The 19185-nt window shown below is 40.2% G+C and overlaps 1 protein-coding gene across 26 annotated transcripts in view; it reads right to left on the bottom strand.

The window, feature by feature from the left end:
• The window catches only part of DTNA (dystrobrevin alpha), a 230824-nt gene that overhangs the window by 86008 nt on the left and 125631 nt on the right, over window positions 1-19185 (bottom strand). For all 26 annotated transcript variants that reach the window (XM_061448537.1, XM_061448530.1, XM_061448534.1 and 23 more), the window contains 2 exons: window positions 15779-15846; window positions 11642-11722 (listed from right to left, as the gene is read on the bottom strand). In XM_061448537.1, the coding sequence (XP_061304521.1) occupies window positions 11642-11722; window positions 15779-15846 (149 nt within the window). The remainder of the gene's footprint in view (window positions 1-11641; window positions 11723-15778; window positions 15847-19185) is intronic.

The raw sequence follows: 19185 nt of genomic DNA on the forward strand, positions 1-19185 counted from the left end.
CTGTGCATCCCTAGAAAATGGCCCTGGATGCGTATTTAGTTGAATCAAGACTATGTGCTTGGAGATTTGGCAGTGTGGATGCCCTATACAGGCAATCATATGTAATAGGCAAAAGATGCCAAACCCATGAGCTGCAAAGGGCAGAATGTCTTCCTGTTGAATGTCCTTATTTCAGTGATAAAATCTCCTCCAGAAGTATGTTTCTTCAAACACCAAGTTTAACTAACACTACATCTTTCCCTCTTAAATAACTTCATTTTTTTCCCTTTTGATACAACTGCTGCCAGCTCTTTCTATCCCCTCTAAAAAACTCCCCATGCCACAAGAGAGACTACAGCTTGCTTTGGCACTGTTACCAGCAAAATGCAAGTGTAAAGTGAAAGTAAATGTTAACAAATTGGGTTATTTATATTGCCATTAATATTGAAGCAGTATCTGTTACCAGCTCTAAGGATACAGGTATTACCCTAAATCTCATACTAACTGCTGTTTTCTTTTAAAAATAGCTTGCAATGACAAGAGAATACACAATTTAACAGTTCTTTCTAACAATTTCTTCCCTCATGGCTATAGAAAACAAGTTGAGATTACATTGTCAACCTTTACGGTTCAGTCATATCACAAAGGTCAATGAAAAAGAACGAGCAGCTATTATACATTTAGAACTGCTCGAGGACAAAAGCCCTCCTTGGCTCATCTCCTGGTTTTCAGAGTCTGATCCACGGTTATTTTGTCTTCTGTACTTTTTTTTTTAAAATCAGTTAGGGCTGGCAGTCCTGTAAACAGCAACACAAGGTACAGAATGCTAATGAAACACAGACTGTGTATTTCTTTGAATAGAAAAGACGTAATACTTTACATATATACATATTAAGCTGATCCTGATTCTATTAATTTAAATAATTTCCTACATAATGTGGACTGAATTTGGCCCATAATGTTTTTGTCTATTAAAAATAGAGAAATCCTGAAGCTGAACTTAATGCCTGAGTAAACTGCCTGATTCCAGAACTGCATTTTTCACCCCCAGGCGACAACAGACATACTGAGGAGTGAGGGCATATGCTTCTCTCTGACAAAGAGTTTGGGTCAATCCAGAGGGTCTGTGGGACAAAATCCCAGCATCAACCTCTGCTGCTGAGAGCAAGAGCATTGCTGTGAAGTAGTACATTCATGTGACACAGAGGAATTTGGTGAAAAAGCTTCTTACGCCTAAAGTCGTAAGGACAGTTCAGACTCTAGTCTTATTCAACCTTTTGCTTAATAAAGGTGCTAATTATTGCCATAGGTTCAAGATTTCATAAGTACTTAAACACATACAGCACTTGAAAACAACAAGATTCATTTGCCGAAAAACCTTTTGGGATCTGAGACAGGGAGAGATGGATCCTGGTATCTGGAAGATCCACTTTTAGTGTTATCAAATTGATTTGAGTAGACAATAGAGAAGATTCAGAGAAGCTGTAGAGAATCACAGAATCACAGGATAGCCTGGGTTGGAAGGGACCTTCAAAGGTCATCTAGTCCAACTCTTGCGCAATGAGCAGGGTATCTGACTGAACTCAGGCTTTATGCTCACACAGTCTTTCCACGTTTGCCCTCCTGCCATTACTCACATTCAAAGCAATGTCTTCTGCAGGAGCCGCTCCATGTCCCAGTCCCCCACTTATTCATTCAGTCACCAGGACTCCCACAGCAGGAGGCAACTGCAGTGGCTCCACCACAGCAATTTGCACTGTCATGCACTAAAACTTCGCATCTCTTAAAGATATAGGAATGAGGAACAGGCCAAGGAAAGGAGAAAAGCTCCAGCTGATACAAACACAGCTTGAAAATCAGCAACAGTAAGAAAGGAAACAAGACTGCAGGATGTGAAATGACAGATAAGTGGGACTTAGGTGAAGTCCAACACATCTATCCTTTGTCCTGTGTGCTACAAGCTTTTTAATGATGTTGTCAGGGCCCCTAGATGGAGTAAGAGTCTCAAAGTACATGGCCACTTATCTGTTGTACCTTATTTTACACATGCAATCCTTAAAGATAGCCTGCAAATCCCACACATAGTACAGAGTTTCAAAGCAAAATATAGATGAATGAAATGTGGAAAATTAGACTGGAAGAAGATCATCACCTTTACAAGAGATGCAGTATGATAGCATCAGCTTCATTTAACAGAAATTGAGTTCGATCTCCTCAAACAATATACACTGAGCAACTGATTCATTCCTTCATGTCACAGTAATGCCAGCGAGTTCAACAGAGTTACTTTCACTTTGCTTTCTGTCAGGAAAGGAGACATCCATCTATCCATCCACATGGACTCAAGAAAAGGCTGAGCATACACAGAACTTCTCCAGAAACTAGCCCACACTTCGCTCAGTAAAGTGCCAAAGACCGCTTGCAAATACCCTGTTAGAAATCCACTGCTGCCAATAACAATATCACAGACATAATTCAGTCTGAATTCAGGCTAGGAATGCCTTGGTTCAGCACAAAGAAAACTGCCTCTGTAAAGCCACTGTATATCACAAACATTAATGCCAGGAAGCTGAATGTTCATTGTGCTGACTCCCAGAACTGTATTCGTAACAATGCACACTGAGGACATTATATTGTGCAGTCTCTTCACACTGATAAAAGCAGGAAATTATTTTTATGGCAAACATCTTCTGTTCTCACAATTTGTCCTAGCATACCAGATAAATGCTTTATGAAATCTCACCAAGACTTACAGAAAATCATACAAGGTGCAGCTGGTGGATAAAAATAAGAGATATTGGTTAAGCTAAAGCTTCTCTTTTGTTACAGGTACACAAACTGACTTTTGATGTAACTCTGAAAACAAATGAACATGATAAAACCCATCCTCTGGGAGTTACAGAAGGAAAGAGTTATAGCAAAAACAATGTCAGGTCCCACACTCTGACTTTGCTTCTGTGGACTATTTGCCATCTTCATCCTGAAGAAGCCCATTATTGCTGAATAGCATTCACCAGAGACAGCCAGTGTCCCTGCTGGCTTCATAGCAAGTTAACTTGTGAAAATTACTGGAGACAGAGGCTGAAAGGGAATGAGGAAGGGCTGGAGACAGATCAAACTGTCTATGTGAGACTGTGACAGAGTCACTGTTCAGACAGCAAGATGGTGCAGACTGTGTAGTTAAGGTGCAGGAGAGCTGTGTAGTCCCTACTTACTCTCCAAAGCTGAAAGACAATGTAAAAACAAGGACAGGGGAAAAAAAAAACAGCAAAACACCCAACTCAGCAGATGCAATGGAGAAGAACTTTTTGAATGTAATACTGTAACACACAGATAGTGCACAATGCTGCAGCTTACCTTCTCAGGACAGATTTTATGTCCGCTGTAAGGGCATACAAAACTGTCCTTTGTTTCACAGAAAACATGTATGGACTGAGTTCATGTATGACTCATCAAGACCTACTGCTTTGAGTATAGAATAGAGAGGCAGAGCTGATTCAAGATGATGGACTGAAGCTCCCTAAGGACAAAGCATGATCATCAAAGTCACTGCTACTTCAAGGTTTTACTTCCTATGTTTTTTTTCCCTTTTTCACATAAATATGTTGTCATACAGCAAACCCCTAAGAGAATGACCAACATGCAACAGGTGTTAAGTCACAGTGCTTAATGCACTCTACCACATTACAGTGGCACTCACATGAAATCAGGATAGGCCCAGCAAAATATCCAAACACGACAGACCAGAACAGCCCAGGGGAGGGGAACAAAGACTCATATGTAAGATAGGGTTTGCATGAAGGTGCTTGGAGCTAAGAGAATAACAGGAAAGAGAAGGAACTGCCAAGAGAATGAAGTCTGCAGAGAAGTCAGAGATAAAGCAAACACCACAGATAATGACATGAAAAAGGGACAAGGAAATTATGAAGACTTTAATACACAGTACAGTCTGAGGGTAAAAACTAGAGGGTGAAAGAAGAAAAAGCTCTCACATGAAGAAGCAGCATCCCTCAGAAGGTACAGTGATTGCCACAAGATCAGTTTGTTTCCGTGACATTGTATGTCTGCATATATTTTGCAAGTTTTAGTCTGTCTAGAAAAGTCCTAAGCGAATAATAATAGCTAATTTTCTTCTGTTTGAATTGTTGATTAGGAGCACCAATATGAAATAAAGTGCAGAAACTTTCTAGTTTTGGGTAACTAATCCACAGCCTGGCAGACAAAGGTGACTGATGCCTGTTACTAGTAGCAGATGTTCAGAGACATCAGCGGGGAACTGAACAGACCGTCCAACCTAAAACCTGCATCAGGAAAGCCATCAGAAATAGCACACTAAATGGCAGTTTTCACCGAGTTCAGGAAGTCACTAAGAAGAGGTTTTCAGCTATGATCCAATTACAAAAGCTGTCTGCAACAAGGCAGGGCTGAGCCACCAGCATAGCAGAGGGCAGCATGTGAGTATACTTGGGACATGGCCTACTCTATGTGTCTGTCAACTTCTGACTCAAAGGGAACCACTTTCCCCTATAAAGGACAGAGTAACAGTAGCTGACAATCTTCTGCAATTCAGTTTTTAACAGGAGTCACTTGGAATCATGGCTATGTTTGAAAATTCAATCTCTAAGCAAACGAAAATGTTAGAGTTTAAGATATGTATCCTTGCTTGGTTCACTCTTTTTGACATTAAAATGAATTGCAAATACCCGCTGATAGTTCTATCAATCTTGACAGACTTGCAGAGGTAGCCTTTAAGAGCAAGTACTCAGAGACATCTGTGATAACATAACTCTTTTACATAATAATAGTAACACTTGGTGCCAACACTGAAGAAGAGGCTGAAGATCAGTCCCTCAATGAACATGCCAAATATACAGGTTACATGTCAGCTCTCTAACAGTCATTAGGATCTGTCAAGTGCATTAATAAACTTTTACAGTTAAAAGGAAAAGAAAATCAGAACCTATTTTCAGGATATTGTGCTGTGAGTGAACACTTACAGACTAAAATCCTTATGAAGGATTTGTCTGCAGGGAATATGCTAAATCAAGCCCTTTTGAACTTTTGATTAAATAATTGATGCAGAATGTATAATATATGCATCCTTTCCCCATAGTTGCCTGGAAACCCATATGGAACAGTACTAGCAGTTCCAGAAGCATTTAGTCTCTAAAGTCTCTGGTAAAGACAAAGGAACAAAAAAGTTTTTTAAATCATTAACTCATCTTTCTTTCCATTATTCAAGTACTGCAGGATACCAGAATTAGTAACTTACACAATGGTATCCTGACTCTTGTAATACACAGTGCTTTTCTGTTTTTTTAAAGCTGTATCTCTTTGAGCCATGTGAATAATGTAATTTGCTGTAAGTGAACTGTAAGACTCAGCTTCCGTTAAAATAGAAAACAAAGAACACAACTAATATTTCCAGCCTCTATGTCTATGTAGTAATAATAAGCAGATAACAGAATAAACAAGACAGTCAACAGAGAAGAATAAAAATAATTCAAACTGGTGTTTGTTTTTTTTCCCAAACTGTAGGAATTTTTAGGCAAATCAAATCTCATAGGAGACTGATCACTGAAGGTTTAGAAGAATGAGAATGCCATGATCACGAATTCAAGAGGCAGATTGTTTCAAATTGCAGCCAAGCAAACCTTTTGCACATCTCCAGTAGGCAACATTGCTTGTCATTCAGTTTGACTGCTCTGTGACCCCACTTGAATGTACCTTGTGCTTTATTGCTTCCAAGTTAGAATGAAAAACACGATAAAAACCAACAAGAACACAGCACCAACCATGGGATCCTACAGTGATGAAGGATTATGTTGTTTAATCTAAACAACTCTGTGATCACGATAATTTGGTGACTCTGTTTCTGATGGCCACCCTGAGTAAAAAAGGAGGGACAAACACAAAACTGCACAGGCGATACAGTCCTTGAGAAGTAAATAGCAGAGTATTGATAATGAATGCCTCCTGCCATGACAAGGATCTTCATGGGATACTTGCACACCGAGGATTTCACCACTGAGCATTTCTTGTGCACTCTGTCACTTGAAAGAAAATAAATACTCACTGACTCGGAGAAAGAATGCCTTTATCTTATGGTGGCAAGAGGTCTTGCTCAAGTAAAGACAAGCAGCTGTCACTTCCTAAATCAACTAACATAAAGATGAAAGATTTGGTGGTTAAGCATCAACAGGACAGACCAGCACACTTCTGAACAGCCTCCAGCTTTGGGTTTAGGGAACTTTTTTGGATATGAAGGATCAGTGCAGATTTTGTCATGCAGAAGAGAAAGCTGAACCCGGACATAAAGGTGACGGCACCATTTCCAGTGTGGAATCAAGACCTTCACATCCTTTCCTTTTACTCCATGTACCAGATACTGTGTCTTTTCATTTTGCGGTGAATAGCATGTTGAATGAGATGGGATAAAAAGATACTTAAAGTGCCAGCGCAGTATACAAGAAAAACTAAACCCAAACCCAAACCTTAGTAATTTTATTTAGGTCTAATCAAACAAGTTTTAAAAAAGTGCTTGCTATCTTGATGGAGGCCAGGAGCTCACACAGGCTGATAACATTTGATACCCAAATTGTCAGCTTCTAGAACAAAACCAGTTTCAGCAGCTTGCTGCACCATTACAGGAGGTATAAGAGCACAGACGGAAAAAAGCTTTAAGAAAAGTATCTAAATATGATATGTTTACAGTATCATGTCATTCATTTTCAGTGGGAAATTCTTATATTTCAAGAGGGTGAGAAATTATTCTAACTTAAAACAAATGTAAAAAGGCGGATGAGCTCAGGGGCCACCCAAAAGCATGTATAGAAATTAAGCTGACATGCCTACATGCCTCAGCTGTGACTATTTAAGCACAGAGAGGTAGGAGGAAGAGCAGGGTGGAGGTGGAGGAGACTGCCTTAGACATTCACAAGGTCTCCATCACAGTCATGGCAGCTGCCTTTGTGGAAACAGCTGTACTAAACCTTGGATAAGACAATGCAAAAAAAAAACCTTAAACAACACCACCCCCCCCAGCCACACAGAAGAATACTGAAGGGTGAAACAAAGACACTGAAACCCCAAGGTGTTGAGATTAAACTGCCAGAGAAACAAGCTCCCTTTTTTTCTGCATTAATTAAGCTACACATTACTGTCACCAGCATGGCTTTAGATCCAAGCTTTCAACTGCCAATGATTTATTCTGATCTAGGGAAATCAGAAAAATCTGCTTTTGCAGCCAGAGTCATAGAATAATTTCACAACACAGTCAGGAAAGTTCATCAAGGACAGCAGTAGTTTTCCAGCTGTACAGTTCTGTACTAGTGAGTGATGTTTAATGGTATAATGGCTTTGATTACGATATGTTGTTATGTTCTACTCCTGCTGCCACCATAGATAGCCCAGAGGGAATCTGAATGTGAACATGTATTTCATCTCAGCTTCTTAACAAATTCACTGAAAATGAAATAATAAAATAAACCAACTGCACAATGATCACTGGGGATAAGTATAAACTGTGCTTTTTGGTGGTTCCTGAATACTGGTGAATGTTGAGAGACACGTTTAACTGCTGCCATTGATCCTTCATGCCTTCTTTTGGGGAAAGCCTATTTAAACTTCCGTGTCTGAATGCTACGGATAAACAGCTGTAAACCAGCCTTGTCATGATGGCATTTTCCTAGTGGCAAGCAGCTGAGTGGGATTCTGTACGGTAAGAATGTATACTTGGTGCTCCAGAACCCACTCTGATATGCTGGAGTTGAAGGCCAGCACCCTACTGTTTGACTCTGTCAGAGCTACATTGGTTTAGAGGGTTTGCAAGTTCTCTCACTGTTGCTCACGTTGCTCACCTGTAGTTTTTCCACCTCCCTCCTTGATTCTTCCAGTATGCACCATTTAGGGCCACTTTTAAATCACATTCAGGAAATTTAGATGATGAAGAAGTCAGCTATACACACTGTACACTCTGTACAGTACAGACCGGAATAAATATGTAGCATGTTTGATCAGTTTTCTGCACCTGCTTCCTATCTGTTTTGATTATCTCAAATAATGAAATTTAACCTCCAGTGATTAGGGTGCTGCTATTTCCTACACTATATTCAACTGTATCCACTATGATCCAGTAGGGCAGCCACAGTCAGCTTACACACTCCTGCTTTACATTCTGAAATCTGAAGATGAGGTAATCATCAGCAGTGTTTTCTTCAGGGTCCATCTGGCCAAGGCTCTAGTCATTCACTTGGAATTATTCATGCCCAAATTTCAAGATCTTCTCAAGACTTCTTTAGTATTTCTTTTTTGTTTGCTTGTTTGGTTTTTCTTTTTTTCACAGAAGAGGTATCTACATTTTGAGCAACCTGGTCTAGTGGAAGGTGTCTGTGTCCATGGCAGGTGCGCTGGAACTAGATGATCTTTAAGGTCCCTTCCAACCCAAACCCTTCTGTGATTCTATGATTCTATGATCTTGTGTTGGTATTTGTAACTAAGAGAAGACTACTGCTATTGCAACAGGACCATTGCTACAGGTGTTCTGCAAGGTAAGAAGCCAGTAACCTGCAATCATCTCTTTCTCTACCCACCACATCCTCAAAGGTACTTGTCATTACCTACAAAGTTTGTCTTTTCATTACTTTCAATTTTAGAAACTGCCAGCAGAAACAGAGAACCTTAAAATCAGTTCATATTCATGGTGAAATAACAAAGCTGCTCAGCTTTTAGAATTTCCGAATATACAATGTTGTGGCTCTCCTGCTTTTGGGACTTTTGCCACATACTGCATCCCACGTTTGGGCACTTAGATTCAGAGGTGTGCCGACAATAATTTGGAAGCGTTACTGATATTTACTTGCAGCATTAACATAGACAAAGGAGAATGCTTAAATTTGCAGGAATTTTTCTTTGATAGATAATGTTGGAGCTTTTTCCAATTTATCTACTTATCATTTTCTGAATTCTTAAGAAGATTTTCTTGCTTTTCTGAAGAATGAGGTTGGACTGGATTAAATTCTGTCTTGTTTGAGAAATAATTGCAATGACTGATACTGATTCTTCTCACTTTTATTTTATTTAAGCTGCCTCTTGCTTAAATATTTGGAGAAATTTTTTAAAATAAATACTTTTAACAAGTTTTCTAGAATTATCAGAAAACATATAACTGCAATTTCAAAGACTGTTGGCTAAAAATCTTTAAAATAGTCTTCCTCTTCTGAAAATGATATAATTCCCTGGAGCAATTAATTTGATCAACAGTGTTAGTACCCAAAGTGCAACATGTGTAGTGATATTCTGGTAAATGGTGGTAGACTGTCACCTCCTCTATAATCTCTGGCCAGACAGCTTAACTAGTTTCAGAGAAGTGCTGCAAGAGAGAATGGCTCTTAGAATATGAAGGCACTTTTACCTATTGCACACCACCTACTTTAACAGTAAAATCCAGCCTGCTCCTGACAGTTTTAGCAAAACATCCCTTTCGTACTGAGAGAAGAATTCACAAAGGGAGGCCAGGAGATGAACCTATGTCTGCATTAAAGACAGCAGAAACAAACAGTGCCCTGTTTACGATAAGCGTAGCTGCCTTTTAAATGATATCCCATGACTGTCTATGGTAATAGGCACCTTCGGGTAAAAAAGATGATGCTAATAAAACCTATGCTCTGTTTTTCTTGGAATAGCCACTTCTGGCTCTCAGAGCAGCTGCTTCCATCTTCCTACCTTCAGCCTGTAGCCAAGAGCAGCTCCCTGCAATTTATTAAATTAGCTCTTTAAAAGAACCCCTTAAATACACCCTTTCTAAGCAATTTTTTTCCAGTTAGGCTGGGCCAGTGTGCCAGGACACACAGGAGAGCACAGCTGAAAGAAGACAAGGATGGCTTGAGTGACAGGAGGTGCTATACACTGGGAGTGGAACTACCTTTGAGCTTTTTCTTTATAAATTCTCCTCTAAATTAAAAGAGCTCAGATGCAGCAGAAAGGTTTCTTCCTCCATTTCCCTTTTTTTCTCTCTCCTGAAATTACTACTGGGTGGTGCACAGCGGCAATTTCTGCAGGGAAAAGAAAAAGTAGCTGACATGAGCTGGAGGTCTGATATTTCTTATAGGTCCCATTTAAGAACTGAAAGGCCGCAATGAGGTCTGCCCGAACTCTTCTCCAGGCTGAACAACCTGAACTCTCTCAACCTTTTCTCTTGGGAGAGATGCTCCTATTGCAAGGGTTTTTTATTTGTTTTGTATACAGTTATCATAGACTCATCAGAATGGTTTGGGTTGGAAAGGACCGTAGGGACACCTCCCACTGGCCTTGAACACTGACAGGGATGGAGCATTCACAACTTCAAAGCAATTACTGTGACTTTGCTATCACTGTCAACTTAACAACTGGAGACTTTTTTCACCTCAGACTATTGTATCCTGTTACCATGAAGTGAAAATTTCATCCTCTTACACATATATTTCTAACAAAATAGAACAACTGAATGCAACATAATAGTGTCATTCAATGCATCTCCTCCTAAATGACAAAAGCCAGCTGCTGGGCAGGTGCTAAACTCCTCCTGGGTTTTGTGTTTGGCAGCCTGCTTATAATGTGATACTAATCTTTCAATTCATAGTCCAGCTAAACACATTTAAAACCATGAGAAATGTGCTGCAGAAGTGATCAAATGACCAGCTGCATAGCTAATAACCCAATAAATATTCTCCAGAGTCTCTTCCACCACAACTTGGCCACTCCAGTATGTTTGGAAAGCCTAAGATAAACGTTTCCATAATGCGGATAGATGTAACCCCAAAACTAGGAACTCTCTCCAGGGCAGTAAATCTCCATCCGCAGTGAGCATTTCTTAACTACTTACTACTGTGTGTAGCACAAGAGTAGCCAGGCTGTCATGCTAGACATGGAGACTAAAAAATCTTGTTTTCTCTGCATTAGTCCTCTTCCTACTGCTACTGCTGACAAGAGTTGCCCTGGTTAGGATTTCTTATTTGACTTGGTGTGAAAAGGTCTGCAAAACACACAAACCAAAACCCACCATAGTATTTGCACGCTATTTTGGATGGAAAAGAAAGGCTATACTCCATTGTAGATCTTATATGTATTTTCCCTTTAAATTTCACAACACATGACTGTGCTAATAGTCATCAATAAAGTGAGAAACTCCTCAAGAATGAAGCCTAGATGTAGGAAGACAGACATACAGAGATTACAAGCAGGTTCACCCTTTTAGAAGAGATGTCTCTAGCCGTCATTCTGGAAAAAAGGGGGCTGACTGACACTGCATTTACTTCGCTGCACCCCGAATAGATGAGGACTGGAACCACCATTTCTTCTCATGCAGTTGCTATAAAAGCATTTAATTTGCAGGATCTTGCTAGAACCCATGAGTATTATTTTACAAGAAAATTGGTGAATGTAGTTAAAATACTTCTTAATTAAAGTTGTGGCTTGCATCATGAACCACCCTTCTATAACTATAAATCACTGGCATGTTTGAGACAAGTTCCTTACATAAACAGGCTAACACCTAAAATCTGCCCAAACACTCTTATTAGTGTCCTTTGAAACAAAGAGATCCAGTTTGTGACTTATGTGAAGGACAGACTGGGGAGTGCAGTGGAAAGCTAATAGCAATAGTATATGAAAGAAGCATACTTACAGTTGCATTTCTTCTGAACAAATCTAAGCTTGCATGCTGTTCGGTAGGTGGACAAACGAATGCGATCCAGATCTTGAGCCCCTAGTGGAAGAGAGTAACAGCAACATTTGTATGGAATGTGACCTGTGTGTATCTTAGTTAGCAGGGAAGCCACAGAACAAAGAGGACACATGAGCTGTTTAACAATTTTGAAGGCTCTCTCCTTTGCAGGGAGAGCAGAAAGAGGTGAGGAAAAAAAGGGGAATGGCAGGAGCGATAGTGCTAAAAGACTTATAAAGGAAGGCAGAGATTAGTCAGCCCACTGTGTCTGCCACTCGTGAGCAATCTGGTCAAGCTGCAGGCTAAAAGACACACTTGGCCAGGCTCCATCAGCAGGGAAAACCTCCATCTAATTTTAATATTTAACAGCAAAGCTCATTAACAAATATCTTTGGCTGAAATGCCAGATCAGAACAAGGTAAAGACTGATGGCAATCTGCAGAAGGGGCAAAATTAATGCAAAAGGTGTGAGGCCTTTCTCCATTTTGGTATGTCCTTTGCAACAGAGACAGACCTCAGAGGGTCAGCTCTGTGCTTCGCACATAGCTTGTCCCTGGCAATGTTTCCAGGGCAGCTGCCCAGGAAATGGGTATAAACTGACTGGTGTCTATTTCACATACATGTGCGGTACAGAGGGACCAGGATGGGGGCAAAGCCTGGCACAGTGTCTTTAGGTCTCCTGCTGCTGTGTTCCCCTTATTACACTTCCCCAAAACCTCAACAAGTAGATGAGGATATCGGGATTTAAATCTTTCTCCTTGGTTGGTATGTCTTACATGAAGTGTTGCCTCATAGCTACAATATGGACTATGAAACACATGTCTGAGTATTAATTTTATCACCCATTTCATGGAAACACATTCAATTAAATTTTTGTGTGTTTGCTCTTTCATCGTGGTTGGCCCTGTAACAGGAGTAAAAACTGTTCTATTCAGTTGAGCAAGGCACCAAGTTACAAAGAATATAGCCCTGTTTTTACAAATGCTTCCTTCTTTAAGGTTCCTCTTGACATTACTAGATTGCCCCCTCAGCTGCACTGTTGTACATATGGCCATGTTGGTGTCGTTCACCCACACTTTCTTAAACAATCTGCTACCCTTTGGACACAAATTTTTCAGATGTGCTCTGACCTGTAAGATGAAAATGAGAATGATACTATCCCCTCTCCCCAGACTATGCTCTTTTAATGACTGGACTCTCCCACACCATCTTCCCAGGGGTCCCAGCTACTCCCTTTTGCCAGTTATCTGCCTTAACACCATCTGTTCCTGGGAGAAGATACCTTCAACTACTTAACATCAGATCTGGAAAGTTTTTTGGTTTTCTCCTCATATGCTTTATTGTTAAATTACACAGGTTTTTCTCTTCTCCATGAGAATCTCATTGACAACTTTTGGAACTTCTTTACTCGTGAAGGAGAGGATAATGCCTGCAACACTATGTCTTTCCTTTTTAAATAAGACTGATGAGTAATATGAACTTAAGGTTTTCCCTCTTAAATTTAGTGAAAGCTACTAATAAAAACTTCCAGTGCTACTTTATAAAACTTCAGCTTTTTAAAAAGATGAAAAGGTGCAAAGCAAAGTGAGGCTCTGGCTCACTGAGCTTCTGAGGTTGCAGTATTAATCCCAAATACACAAACTTGTAGTCTGCTTAAGACTCTTTTAAGTAGACTATTCTCCCATTTTTTTTTTTCCTTTACTACTTACACACAGTCAATGGTATTATTTTGTTATTATTTGGGGAGTAGGTGTTTTTGTTGATTAATCCCTGGAACAGACAATATAATTTTATCATGATTCACATTTTGCCACAGTCAGAGATCTATTTGTCAAACAACCTGTGTGGAAAAGTGACTTCACTTACATGGGAAACCCTGAAGAACAAGTGGAAAGATGTGCAGGACTGAGCACAGCACATAAGACTGTGAATTTGCAACTTGCCTACAGGATTGCCAGTGGCCTCTCCTTCTTTTTGCCCACTGGCACTATTTCACTCTGTTTCCTTTGAATACGCTCACCTCATGTAACACTTCTCAGTCTGCAAAAATAATAAACGGATACATTGCAAGCTTTGCCTGCTATTTTCTTGCTGGATAATATTCTCCCCTCTTTTTATCTATTTGGAACCCAGTTCTCTGTGTGCCTGTGTAGAAGGAGGAAGGGAGGCAGGCAAATAGCAAAGGGAAGCACACATGAGATAAACCAGACTCAAGTAAATATGTCAAAATACTAAAATGTGAAAGAAAAAATAGTAGACATCGATTTGTGTACAGTACGGGAAAACAGTCCTTCCTCTGCCTCCAACTACTGATTGTAAATTTTCCCAACACCTTCTTAACTCCCCCAGAACAACCCAACAGCAAAATGGCCTTCAAATCTGTGGGAACAAACCATAAATCCTCATAGCAAAGTCTTAAGTAATTATCTTCCATTTTAGGAATGTTTCAAGGTAACTTACATTAATGGAAGTTGTGCTACTGACTTCAGTTTATACAAGCTCAAGTCCTCTCTATAATTCTAATGAATACTATGCTCTGGCATCACCCTTTTTTCTTGTTTTTCCTTTTCTTTTTTTCTTGTGGCAAAAGAACAACCCCTCCCTCCACTGGTCCAAGATGTCGTACACAAGAGACAAGAGAAATACTCATCTGAGCTACAACAGCAAGCTTTCTGTGACAACTGAAGTAACTACAGGGCGCAACAGACCTACTGGACACAGTGGAACAGAGCAAGACCATTTTCAGCAGGCCATATGAATGAGAAGTCCTTAATTTGGGGAGCTCAGGAGTGCAGACATAGGGCATTCAGTCACCCATGGGCTCACCCTTGGAGAACAGTCCTGAGCACATTTCATTCATCAGCACAATCCCAGACTTTCAGTGTGCACAGTTGCTCAAGTCCCTGCAATGCTTATCTCAGTCTCCCCTCAAAGATGGGGGAGATGTTCTGTCATTGTTTACTGTGTTGCAGGGGACAAATAATAGAAAGTTCAGTAATTACAGACAGAACTTGTGTAAATTTAGTACCAGGGTAACACTCTCAATCTTGATACGTAATAGAATTTCCTTGAGAAATGGTGGACTGGTTGTAAGAGATGACTGACAAGAAAATCACAGGACCGTTGTTACTGTAACACATCCGTGACACACTGTTCTGCAGGGAACACAGAGCTTCACCAGAAACTATAAAAAATGTGCCAAAGTGGGGTACATAGTATATGAATCCCTATAATGCGTCTGGCCAGGATGGAGTTAACTTTCTTTATAGCAGCCTGCATGGTGCTGTGTTTGAGATTTGTGGCTAAAAAGGTGTTGATAACACGTAACCGTTCTAGCTACTGCTGAACAGTGCTTTGAAGAACAAAGGCTCGCAGGCCTTTCTGTTTCCCACTCTGTCCCCTCCCCGGATCAGCTGAGAGTGAGCAATGGGTGGGGAAGGGACACAGCCAGGACAATGACCCTGCCCATACCATTAATGTCATGCTCAGCAATAACACTGGAATAGAGCAAGTAGAAGGTAGGGGGTTTTGTCTTCCAAGGCGGACATGCTCGGGCATGGGTCTGCTTTCAGGAGGTGGTGAGTGACCACTTTGCATCACCTGTTGCTGTTGGGTTTTGTTGTTATTCTTTTCTCTCTTTCAGTCACTTAATCAACTGTCTTTATCTCAAGCCACGTGTTTTCTTGCTTTTGCTCTCCCTATATTCTCTCCCATACTACTGGAGGCTGGTTGGGGACTAAGCAAGTGGTTGTGCTTAGCAGCTGGCTGGGGTCAACCCACTACAGACATTTCCAACAGAAGATGTAGTATTTTGGAGACCTTTATCCCTCTTCATGGCTACCTGTGTATTGCAGCATTTTTATTTCAAGAAGCTACTGATTAAAATAATACAACCACAAAATCTGATATAGAAAATCCCTCTCTTCTGCCATTTGGTCAAATCAGCCCATTGTCCTGTAATTTTCGTCTCACAATATTAAACCATTTGTGAAATGGAGATATCAGATACCTGGGGTGAAAAGTCTGTATAAATTTTACTGACACTACATTGCAACCGGCTTGGTCTATCACAGCAAAACATTTCTAGGAAGTACTTACGCATTTCTGCAAACAGCTGCCTTCTTTCTGCCATGGTATTTCCTCTTTTCCCACAATCTTCAATCATTCTGGAAGACAAAATCATGTGAAAATACTGAGCATTATTCCCAGACTGAATATACATACATAAGCATCCGTAATCAATCATGGAGAACCTCTGAGGTTGATTGGTGCTCCATGTGTACCCAGTGCCTTTTGCCAGCCTCTCCGCAGCATGGTTTGCAGAGAACCTGGTTCCCAAATTGTCCTCCATTCCTCAGACTCTGCTTTCAAGCATTTGTTTCCCCCTTCTCCCTCTCTCTCCCAAAGGCAATGTTCAGTTTTTCTGCTTGATGTAACTGACTTACATAACGCAAGCTCTGAAATTCATTTTAGGTTTTCTTAAATAAGGAATCTTCAGTTTAAATTATGTAAGAGAGAATAAATCATAAAAGATTTGGATATTATTTTCTTATTTAGAAAATGCCTTTCTAGCCAGTTCTGGGTGGAGAAGACAAAAAAAACCCACAACAAAACAACAACTATATCTCTACTCTGCAACATAACACCCTCCCCATTTACTCAAGCAAATACACTCCAAATATTCATTCAAATTCAAGGCAGTACATCTCTGATTAAATGAGTTTTAGTAAAAAGCCCAGAAGTAAGAATATATTTTCCTTCAGTTTTCAGATACAAAAATCTTCAGAATATTCTGAAGAGCACTACTGCTGGATAGAGCATAGAGAAAGGAGACTGCTTCCTTCACAGCCAGCATTCAAACCATAAAAGACTAAAGCCTTCAGAATAAAGATAAGTATCTTTAGCAGCACTCAAAAAAAATGAAACCAGTGTCAGCATCACCACTTCCTATGGGTAATTTACTCTAGCAAACCAATATCCTTTCCTTCCTGCCAAGTCTGGTTAGGGCTTCTGATCTTCATTTAAATCTACATCCTAATCTCAACTAGACTGTGTAGAATAACTTTGGACCACCTGGGATATAATGGACAAGCTCTGCAGAGATCTGCAATCCAAAATATTCTGCCATATCCCATAGCAAACCCATATGTGTATATAACAGGAAGGATTAAACTACTGGATGCTGAAGCCTACCATCACCAAAGAGCTCAGGATAGCAAACCAGCTTGCTTTTAGTTCTCAGAGAAAGAAAGGCAATCACCTAAGAGGCGTTTTGTTGTGTGGTTTTCTTTTTTGTAACTTCCAAAAACCACTGTTCAAATGTACCTGCCTTTTCCAAACAGCCTGCTCAATTCCCAGAGTACTTATAAAGGCTCTGCTAAAGTGCTATCTATGGTGGGCATTCTGTGATGTGAACAGCAGTCTCACCAGGAAGTGGACAAAAGGTATGGCTACAGCATGTTTGCAGGGATACTGAAGTTCACCTGTATTCTCTAATTTGGCTGGGAGTGATACAGATGTGTGTGGCATAGCATTAAGTCTAAGTTTATATATCCTGCCTTTCTGCAGAGCTAACATCTTTCAGAATAGTGCTTTAAAGAAGCTACACAGCCTCTGATCTGGCAGAAGCTGGTGTCTAGCTCACTTAGAGGTGTCAGAGAAGACTCACACCCACATGCAAAATGAGATATACCTCAAGATACACCAAACCCGACCTGAAGGCTAATTAGAAATCAAGCAGTAATACCTTTTGTGCGTGGATTATCATTAAATCTCTGCCCATAAAAGATGAAAAACTACGTAATCCCACTAACCCCAGCTTGAGTTCCCCACTCCTTTCTGTTTCTAACCAAACTTGTAGTAGGAGACACATTTGCCATGGTAAACAAGCAGGTCTTGCAGGACAGGTGGGTTAAAAAAGCCCTTTGAAAATATTCCATCTTTTACCAAGCAGGGCAGTTGAGTGAATACTTCAGAGCAAACACTATTTTAGATTCACTTTTATTGCTTGTAAAGTGGGTCACAGACCACCATAATTTTGTCTGACTTCTCCTGTATTCAGAATAATTACACAACCAACACACAACTGGTTTTCAGGCTATACACTGCGCATATTCATTGACTGAGACTGGGTTATTTTGATTTTGGCACAAGGATTACATCACCATCTTTCAGTTTCTTGATACAATTTACACTTAAATCTTACAGATTTTCCACCATTTATTAATTTGCTGTTTTCATTCCACCAATATTCTCTAACATTAGTGATATAATCACTGGTCTCACAGTGACTGCTGCAAACATAAGCAAAACGAAAGGGTGCAACTTTATTCCCCTTTCCCTCATACTGCCTCTTAGAGAAAAATATTCTTTAGCTATTGCTTTTAAATAGCTACACAACATTCATTAGAACGTGGCTCACCTGTGACCTTATCCACCACATGGACGAATTTCCCCAGTCAAAATTAAGTAAAAAAAGATATTTTTCAAATAACACAAATTTTTACAGCAAGTTCTCCACTTCCTTCAGACAGTAGATTCCTAAAGTGTTCTTTCAGTGGGATAAAAGTCATTAACTAGTTTTGCCTTTTCTGCAATTCATCCTACCCTTACTTTTATGGATACTTGTAACTCCTTATAGAAAATATTCCCTGGATCTGAACACCATTTTTCTGAATGTTCCATTATCTACTTTTCACTGCTGTGGCTTACGGGGATTAGCAGGCCTGACAAATAACTTTATATTTACACACACACAACTCAGGCTTCCTTGGAGAGGGAAGAAACTTTGTATTTATATTTTTAAGACTCTCACTGCACTAGGTATTTTGCAGATTCTAAACCAGCTTTCACCCCAAATGACAATTCTAAAATCCTCTGCAATGGGTATATGCCATGAAGCTAAAGAGAACACTAGCGGTGGTAGTTATTTCAGCTAGGTATCTTCTATCCCTCCTTCACATCTTTTTCTGATAGAAGGAAAATCACAGACTCATAGAATGGTTTGGATTTGATGTAGCAGTAGTTCCAGTCCATCTGTCATGGTCAGGGACACCTTGCACTAGACCAAGCTGCTCAAAGTCCCATCTGAACTGAACTTGAACATTGACAGGGACGGGGCAGACACAACTTCTCTGGGCAGAGCCTCACCACCCAAATAGAAAAATGATAGATGATACTCATCCATATTGTCATTTTTGAGTCGCCATTGATAGGAACTCACTCAACAGTGTCTCGCAAGCTTTTCGCATGCATTTTTAACTCTAGAATGTGTTACACCCCAGGCTCAGCTGATGCCATTGGTCACGGGTGTTGGGCATCTCCCTTTTCAGTGTTGCTCACCTTGGTCCAGCTTATGTGTCTGCAGCTTAGCTCTTTAGCTCAGATTACAGAGACTCGTGCTTTGTGCCTGGGATGCACTTGGCTCAGGCTCTGGGGCTGGCATTAAACATAATTGTCTACAGTCATGTTCCACTATTTCTCATTTTCCTTCTAACACAAGTCAA

The sequence above is a fragment of the Pezoporus flaviventris genome, unplaced genomic scaffold (genome assembly GCF_033815535.1).
Source record: "Pezoporus flaviventris isolate CSIRO_AGI_PZ_B2104156 unplaced genomic scaffold, CSIRO_AGI_Pfla_v1 ptg000007l, whole genome shotgun sequence".
Classification (NCBI taxonomy): Eukaryota; Metazoa; Chordata; class Aves; order Psittaciformes; family Psittacidae; genus Pezoporus; species Pezoporus flaviventris.